This window comes from Cucurbita moschata, unplaced genomic scaffold (genome assembly GCF_002738365.1).
Source record: "Cucurbita moschata cultivar Rifu unplaced genomic scaffold, Cmos_1.0 Cmo_Scf00043, whole genome shotgun sequence".
NCBI lineage: Eukaryota > Viridiplantae > Streptophyta > Magnoliopsida > Cucurbitales > Cucurbitaceae > Cucurbita > Cucurbita moschata.
The window spans coordinates 1,309,781-1,317,789 of record NW_019268559.1 but is presented as its reverse complement, the minus strand read 5'-3'; the positions used below and the strand labels follow the sequence as shown (position 1 = coordinate 1,317,789).

Sequence of the window (8,009 nt, the reverse complement as noted above, 5' to 3'; positions counted from 1 at the left end):
AAAAAAAAAAAAAAAAAAAAAAAAAAAAAAAAAAAAAAAAAAAAGACTTTTTTAGGTCAAAGAAATTATAAATGAAAATTATGAACCTACATTTTTCAATGGGCAATTATATGTGTAAGCGGCTCACTTCACCCCATCATCACATATTTCACTCCCTTTTCCCCCACTTTCTCCATTTTACCCTTCTACCCTCTCCCAAATTCCTCAAATACCCCTCCATTTTTTTAATTTTTAAAATATTTAATAATCTTAAAAACTTTTTATTGCCGTTTCATTCTAAATTTAAAATATATATATTTTAAGAATGATTATTCGAAACTTCAAGAAATTAAATATAAAAAAATAATAAAAAATGAGTTAATTTAATTGCCACATAAAATGTGATGATTTGGAGATGGATAGCAAATGTGATCCTCACACACTGTCGCCGTTGAATGCACATCAGATAGCGACCCTTCATTTCTTTTACATTAATGACATAATTACGTGATTGGTCCTTTTTACCCCTCCTTTTCTTTAAAGTTCTCGTCGGATCTTTCTTTTTATTTAGGGGGTTATCTTGTATTTTCACATTTTTTATGCTTAATTATTTATTACTTCTATTTAATCTTTATTTTCCCAAATTACTTTAACTCCACAAATAAATATTAAAAGGTCCAAAGTTTTTTAAAACTAAATAATAATGATGTTGTGGAATAATTTAAATTCTATTACATACCGATGTATTTAAATAAGAAGATTAGTCAAAGCCGTATTAACATCTAATCTAAACCTAACCCATGAAAACGAAATCCAAATCCAAAGAGTTTCAACTTAGTTCAATTAATTTTCCACTTTGAAAACTTAAATAAAGTTGATTTGACTCTAATTAAATTGGAATTATTGAATTTTTCTCGTATAATTGAATTCAATGTTATTATCGTGACAAAACTATAAATCTATGTCTTGGATAATAAAAATGACATAGGTTATATATAATATTCTTATATTATTAAAGAAATATATTATTGTGATGTTATATTTAGCTTCTTCATAAATGAATGGAGTAAACGAAACGTTCAAGTTTGATATGATTTTATGGACGTCGTTATCAAGATCTTCGTCTAATAAAATTTTCAAGGATTCTTTTAATTAAAAGTGCCATTTTTTTATTAAAAAAACAAAAATTATATATAAAAAAATAAAAATAAATAAATAAGATTTTATATGCTTTGAATTAAGTGGAGGGCATTTGTCAAAATAATAATGATAATAAAGGTAGGGTCTTTATTAACCTAAGCCTCCTATTAAATTGCTTCTTTTTTCCTCCGTCTTTTTTGAACAATTAACTTGCTTTTCGGTCCTTTTTTTTTTTTTTTTTTAATTTATTAATTAATATGAATATTTTTAAAATTATAATATTAATATATAACATTTTTCAAACTATTTATTTTAATATTATTGTGAGGAAGTTAGACATTAGTTTGTGACATAAATGAAAGGACATGCATGATTCACATAGTGTAACAATCCCTAAATCTTATAATATATCTAATATTCGATACATATTAGTAAGTATTTGATCTTATATTAATGTTAATAATTGTGATTATTAGATATCAGACAGCCGTTTGCGTGGTAGACATGGTTGGGATGGGAAAATGTGCGCATGGCAGTCACGTGCGAGAAGGGAAAGAATCTGAAATCTGAAACCAAACTGGAGCAACTAATTATAAAAAGAAAAATGATAAACATCACGTGACAGCCTCCTCTTCAACTCCATCACCTAATCCAGACAGCTAATGCTCCCAAATCTCTATGATTAAAGATAATCATACACTAATTAAACATTAATTAATTTGTAACAGCTCATAACTGTATGGCTTCAACTCAAAACTGCATTTTCTTAATTAATCCGCTTCCATTTGCTTTACTTTTTCTCTCCAAAAATGAGGTTAACTAAAAGATAACTAAAATAAATATATAAATAAAAATAAAAAAGGATATTGGAGGAAGATAGTGGGCCCAATGGGTTTAGTTGGGCCTGTAATGTAATAACTCAACTCATTGGGCTTATGGGCTTACTGCATATTATTCCTAATTTAATAAAAATAGTAGAGGCCCATAATGGATCGAGGCCCATAATGGGAGGCCCAATTCGTGGGCAAAATAATTGAATACTTAAAAGTTCTTTCTATATTATTATATATTTTAAAATTTGTTTTCCCTCTCTATGCAGATTCCAAACACACAGATATTCATGCAATTAATCCTTAATTAATGCACGTTAATTGAACCTAAACCTCACCTCCAGGGAACCCTCATTGTTCGTGGGGAAACTCATCGGACTTTCTTGTTGGAGAAATATCAATCTCGATCTCGATCAAATTGTCCTCCTCCAGCAGAAATTCCGATGCCTTCTTGTTCGTCTTATCCAACGCAATCTCGATGAGTTCATCTCTGTCTTCATCCTCATCCCACATCAAACACAAGTTATCGTCAAGCGAGTCCCAATCTCCAGTCCTTGGGAAATTGTCCTCCGACGAGCTGTCGGAGTCCGTTTCCGGATAGTACAGCGATAGCGATGGATACCTCTCCAGTCCGATGCGTACCTGTCGAGGTTCTGGATCGCTCTCGTTCGATGCTTCTTTATCGTGATCTTCCCCTTCGTACTCCTCGTAAATAACCTCCAACGGCGCCCTCACGTTCCACTGTACGAAAGATTCCTCGAAGCACGCGCACGAAACAGAATCGGCACATTTTGATCCTCCACTTACGGCCTCCGATACGGCGGTGGAACTCTCCGATTGTACTGCGGCGACGCTCTCGGCGGATTCTTCGCATTCAATTTGATTGTTGTTGTCGCTGGTTTGGCGAAGAAACGATCTCTGAGTTGCACCGAGGCGAAGGAGAGAGAGCAAGAGGAATCCGGTGAGGAGGAAAATCGGAGAGAAAAGGATTCTCCATAGAAGGCGAGGGAAGTAGAGGAGAGTGAGAGCGAAGAAAGAGAGGAGAGTAGAAAACAGAGGATCGGAGGTTATGGAAATGGAAACGGTAGGCGTGTTAGAAGAAGAAGGAGAAGAAGAAGAAGACATAGCTGCGATCAAATTAAAGGATGTCGACGGATTCATACAGAAAAAAATGTAGAATCAATCGGCGCATTCCATGGATGAAGTTTTGATAAATTGCAGAGAAGAAGGTGAAGTGATGATTGCTTAAGAACGGAAGGGGAAGGGCAGAGGAAGAGTCGATTCGTCGTCTCGCACGGAATGTGAACAATTTAATGATAGTGGTTTGCGATCTGTCGTACACTTCAGTTATAGACTTATAGAGCCCAATGACGGATGTACCCCTCTCATTCCCTTATTTATTTTGCATGTGGAGGGAGATTTTGAGTGAAATCAATTTATTTTTATTTTTAAACATTTAAAATAAATTTAATTTTTAAAAAGGAAAAAAACGAGTTTATGAGGTCAAAGATGTAAAACTTCTACCCTGATACATAATGAGCTAAAGCGAACAATATCTGACAGCGGTGAGCTTGAGCTGTTATAAATAGTATCAGAGTCCGGGATTGAAAGGTGTACAAGCGAAGATGGTGGCCTCCCAGAATAGGTGTATTGTAAAGTCCCACATTTTTGGAGAGGGGAATCAAATATTGTACCATTCACATTGAGTTGATTGCTATTATTATTGGAAATTAAGAAAGGTATAAAAGTCAATAATAAGGCAATGGATGACAATATGAATTAAATAAAAGTGTTGATTTTGTACTTGAGTAAGCTTAATGATGTATAAGAATAAAGGGTTTGAATGAATAAAGTGGGAATAATTAATCCCAAAATATGAGTGTGAAAAGGGATTTGGATGGTAGCCATGTAAGCTGTAATTGTGGTGAAGAATCGAGGAGAAACCGGAGAAACACACATGATTAACAAAGCTGCCTTTATTTCTTCCATACATTACATCCTCTTTCCATTCAATTATTTCTTCCTTTTCTTCCTTTCTCTTTCTCTTTCTCTTTCTCTTTAATGTCTGATGCAAAAAAAGTACTCTACTTTTCTTTGCTTTCATCTACAGCTACCACTCCCCCTTTTCTCTGTGACTTTCAACCTCTCTACCTTCCTTTCTCAACCACTTTCATGCCTATTTCTCATCTTCAATCGGAACCCCATCGAGCTTTAGAATGATAATTGATATCGACATAAGATTCAGTTTCTTTCGTTCCCTTTTCCATGTCTGATCATGGGTTGGGTGGAAGCTTTATTATGGTGCAAGAAAAAGCTATGGGTCAAAGAGAGGAGGGTCATCAATCAGAGAAAACTTGGCAGAAAATTCCCTTTTTAAAAAAGGAAAAAGAATGGTCTTTTGGCCTTTCGTTTTCCCATGTCCATGTTTGGTTGGTCCTCTTTTTTTTTCGGGTAAGGAAAACGAAGGTTCACAAAAGTACCAAAGCTTTACTTTTAAGAAAACGATAGAATAAATGATTATGAGGTTCAATAACAAGGGCCTATAATTTGAATGCTAATTATGGAGATCTTCCTTTTTAAAGGCTCTAATATGATCAAACAATCAGCAGAGCTCACATTTTGAGAGAAGCTTCTCATTATTTGGCATTTGGTTTGGTGTGCTGAAATTGGAAAAGGCATGGAAACGAGAGAAGGGTTAATATGGGTTGATGGCAGACAAGAGATCTAGCCCATCAACTCTGTGTTGAGTTGACGACAGTGAGGCCGTGGGGTGGGGTGGCTGCTTTCTTAAGGATGTTCGTTCTGCACATGCTTCTGGGACCCTTTTCATTTCATCATCTCTCTGGCAATGGTACAGCCCTCATCCCATAGTTAATGATGCAGTAAACCAAGTGGCAGAAGTTTAGCTCAGCTTAGCTTTAAAAGTTATTGAGAAATGGAGCTAAAAGGAAACTAGATCTTGGGCTTGAATGAATCCAAACCAATCCAAACTCATTTATAGCAGCATATAAATTGTAGCTTATTTTAGGAAGAACAAAGAAAGGAAAAAGAAACTGAAACCTTCAAGGAGACGAAATTTCAGGGTCGCCAGTTCATGAGTCCAGCTCCTACCCCAACATTTCCACATGTAATTGGGAGTTCATACACTCCATTCCGCCGGTAAAAAGCAGTGCCAACAGCTGTCAATTAAAGTCGGGCCTTTCTCTGATGATTTCCAGCTCTGCTTAATTCCCCATACGTTACAGATCATTCCATCACACACCGCCAAAAGGGAAAGAGAGAATGAAAATCAAAAACAAAAACCCATTTCATCAATTATGGAAAAGTATTCAAGATCGAATCAACACAAGCATAGGTTAGTTATGTATGAGCTATTACCAGCTGCGCAATCAACAAGCAATACACATGGGGGGGAAGGCAAAAACAGATCATGCTGTAAATAGTGACACAAAACTACGAGGAAAAAATATGATTTGTTTTTATTCGACAGCGAATGAATGAGTGAGTGCAATAGTACAATGTAGTGTTCATCAAAGCTATCAGAATTTAGAAGGGACTAAACCAAAGTGCTACCCTACCCTTGTAAATGAATTTCCTAGAACCTTAACCTACCATCAGTTTTTGTCTCTGTAATACATGTATGAAAAAAACAAATGAAATGCATTCTTTTTCTAACCCGCCCACCATCTTCATCTTCAATGAAAGATTTGAAGAATTGATCAGGGAAAAGGTCCTGACATGTACAGCTTCACAAGCAGGATCTGAGATTTCAGATCAGTTTCTTCCTACCAGCATCGCGTAATTTCTACAACAGCATTAGATATACAGATGTATTTACAGAGCCCTTTGGGTTAATTCATATCTGTCTCAATGGGCAACTTTTTCTTTGGCCATTGTTCTTCTTATGCGAATAAGGCCACGGAAATGTCCGCGAGCTTCTTCCTGTTTAATGACCTAAATCGTTTAGTGGTTGGAGCATTTGGGGCTTCAATCTCGTCAAGATCGCTGGAGTTATCGAACTCAAAGGCGCTGCGAAATGCACGGACCTTTGAGGGAGTGCTGTAGGCGAAATGCCATTCTTTTGCAATCAAAGTCTGTAAATGAAATAGAAACCCTAAATCGATGAGAATCAGAAATGAACGGAAACAAATTAAGTGAATAATGATGCGAGTGATATTTACCGCTTCGCTAATTGTTTTCGAAATGCGGATTAGCTGTTTCAAATCATCATGGTCTACACCGCAGAGTATCCTAATCTGATGGAGAGAACAAAGGGGGAAAATCAATTTAGAAACAGAAGTCGAAAGACGAATTGCGAATGTGAAGATTTGATAATTTCGAAGAAATTTAATCTACAGAAATTTGAACTAACCAGAATCTCCTGAGGTAGGGTCTCGAGCAGAGACTTATCGGTGTCCACCGTCGTCCTGACGGCGCTGCAGGGCCTCTTCGACGATGCCTTCGGCGTCAAGTAGATGGACGAATCATCCTCATTGCAAGAAATAACAATCCTCTTCCTTCCTAAACCACGCGTATATCTCACAATTCCGAAATCCAGTCCATTATCGGCAGCAGAGACGACGCTTTTCGATTTTAAACAACCGCTCTTCTTTCCCAACGCCATTTTCAATTCCCAATATCGAATTAAACTAAACGTATTCGGTTATCTGTATCAACGAGCAAAAGAAAATCAATATCAATCATTAAGAACTGATAAAATCCTAACCAAATGGAACCGAATCCATAGATTAAAAGATTCACAGAGGTTCGAGAACCCTAACAAAAATCTGATAAAAGCAAAACAGCTTCTCCAGAGAACAATTTCCAAAAGCAGGGTGGAAGTATCGAATAAGGAAGAAATCTAAATTTAAATCCGAAGCGAAACGAACCTGATTGTGGATGGCCGTGGAGATTCGAATATCTCTCTCAGTCTCTCTCTGTTTTTGTTTCAATTTCAAAGAAAGCTTTTGCTATGCAAATGGAAACTCAGCAAACTACGGAGTTGCTTTAAAATTGTCCATATTCTGTCTTATATAGTGCTCGAAAAAGATAGAGTTTCTCGCTTTTCAAAAATTAGAAAACAGTAAAATATAATTTTAAATATTTTTTTTTAGTACCCCACGCGCTTTACAGAATCCGCTGTCATTTATCGTCTTTGGCGGTTAAAATATAAGTGGAAGGAGGAGGGAAGGAAAAAACTAGCCGTTGGAATAGTGGGACACGTGTTGGTCTCTAATGGGAGGGAATTAACCTGGATGCTTCAGTGTGATGACGTGGAGATATGGTCGGCCCAAGTCGGCGGTGTCGGTTCCTTCTCGAACACTCATTTTAAAATTTATTATTTTTTGTTTTTAGAAAAAGAAAGAAAAAAGAACATTGGTTATAAAAGTTAGGCAACCAAGAGGAGAGGAGAGACGTGTTGATTAAGCTAGCTTTAAGCCACTGCCGACGCAACAACAAGGAATGTGGTTTAAACTCTGCCGGCTAGTAGTGATTGCTTCTGACTGGAGCCGATGTATTCTAATAAGGCGGGCGGGGGGGCGGCGAAGGCCATGGCTTGACGGTTGTTTGTGGACTCAGATTTAATTTTCACAACGCGTAGGACCGATTTCATCAATAAGGAATTAAAATAAGGGAAAATAATGGTGTTACCTTATCCTCTTTCAAAAACATTCACACTCTATCACTATTGTCTCCATACCCTCTAATGTTTTATAATATTAACACAATTGTCTCCCTATCCTCCTTCGCAGGTGGCTCGGATTCGATCTCCGACAACGACATTGTACATTTTTATAGTTGGACTATGTTGTTGTATTTATTCTTCAATTCCTAACCAACTGGACTACAAGGTTGGTAGAGGATAGTTATGTTAACCCAATGAACATATTGTTTGATCATGATACGATTAATCCAAATCGAACGGGTTCAATTTCTATGGCATGAGTGAACATGTCGGGTGGGTAGTTTTTTTTTTTTTTTTTTTTAATTTTTAGATGATATTTAGGGTATTTATAATTTATACAATTAATTTTGTATCTCCGACCGCATAATTGGGCC

At 36.4% G+C, this 8,009-nt stretch overlaps 2 protein-coding genes across 3 annotated transcripts; both read right to left on the bottom strand.

The window, feature by feature from the left end:
- Positions 1-1,458: 1,458 nt before the first annotated feature.
- Positions 1,459-3,379, bottom strand: LOC111433544. Of its 2 annotated transcripts, none has more exons than XM_023070611.1 (2): positions 2,288-3,379; positions 1,459-1,795 (listed from the first exon to the last, which is right to left on the bottom strand). In XM_023070611.1, exon 1 carries the CDS (start codon positions 3,108-3,110, stop codon positions 2,301-2,303), a length of 810 nt encoding a protein of 269 aa, XP_022926379.1. In that variant the 5' UTR covers positions 3,111-3,379; the 3' UTR covers positions 1,459-1,795; positions 2,288-2,300. The 2 variants fall into 2 exon arrangements, with proteins under 2 accessions (XP_022926379.1, XP_022926380.1); XM_023070612.1 differs by having other exon boundaries at positions 1,459-1,685.
- Positions 3,380-5,403: 2,024 nt separating this feature from the next.
- Positions 5,404-6,955, bottom strand: LOC111433548 (F-box protein SKIP27-like). Its single transcript, XM_023070615.1, has 4 exons — positions 6,839-6,955; positions 6,322-6,616; positions 6,131-6,205; positions 5,404-6,043 (listed from the first exon to the last, which is right to left on the bottom strand). Exons 2-4 carry the CDS (start codon positions 6,571-6,573, stop codon positions 5,852-5,854), a joined length of 519 nt encoding a protein of 172 aa, XP_022926383.1. The 5' UTR covers positions 6,574-6,616; positions 6,839-6,955; the 3' UTR covers positions 5,404-5,851.
- Between the last annotated feature and the right edge of the window lie 1,054 nt (positions 6,956-8,009).

What these genes read in the sequence shown, in the direction of transcription:
- LOC111433544 (XM_023070611.1), bottom strand. Translation starts at nt 3,110, where the DNA reads ATGAATCCGTCGACATCCTTTAATTTGATCGCAGCTATGTCTTCTTCT.
- LOC111433548 (XM_023070615.1), bottom strand. Translation starts at nt 6,573, where the DNA reads ATGGCGTTGGGAAAGAAGAGCGGTTGTTTAAAATCGAAAAGCGTCGTC. An exon ending in CCCTACCTCAGGAGATTCTG is followed by an intron (nt 6,206 to 6,321) that starts GTTAGTTCAAAT and finishes TCTCTCCATCAG; the next exon opens with ATTAGGATACTCTGCGGTGT. An exon ending in CGAAAACAATTAGCGAAGCG is followed by an intron (nt 6,044 to 6,130) that starts GTAAATATCACT and finishes TTTCATTTACAG; the next exon opens with ACTTTGATTGCAAAAGAATG.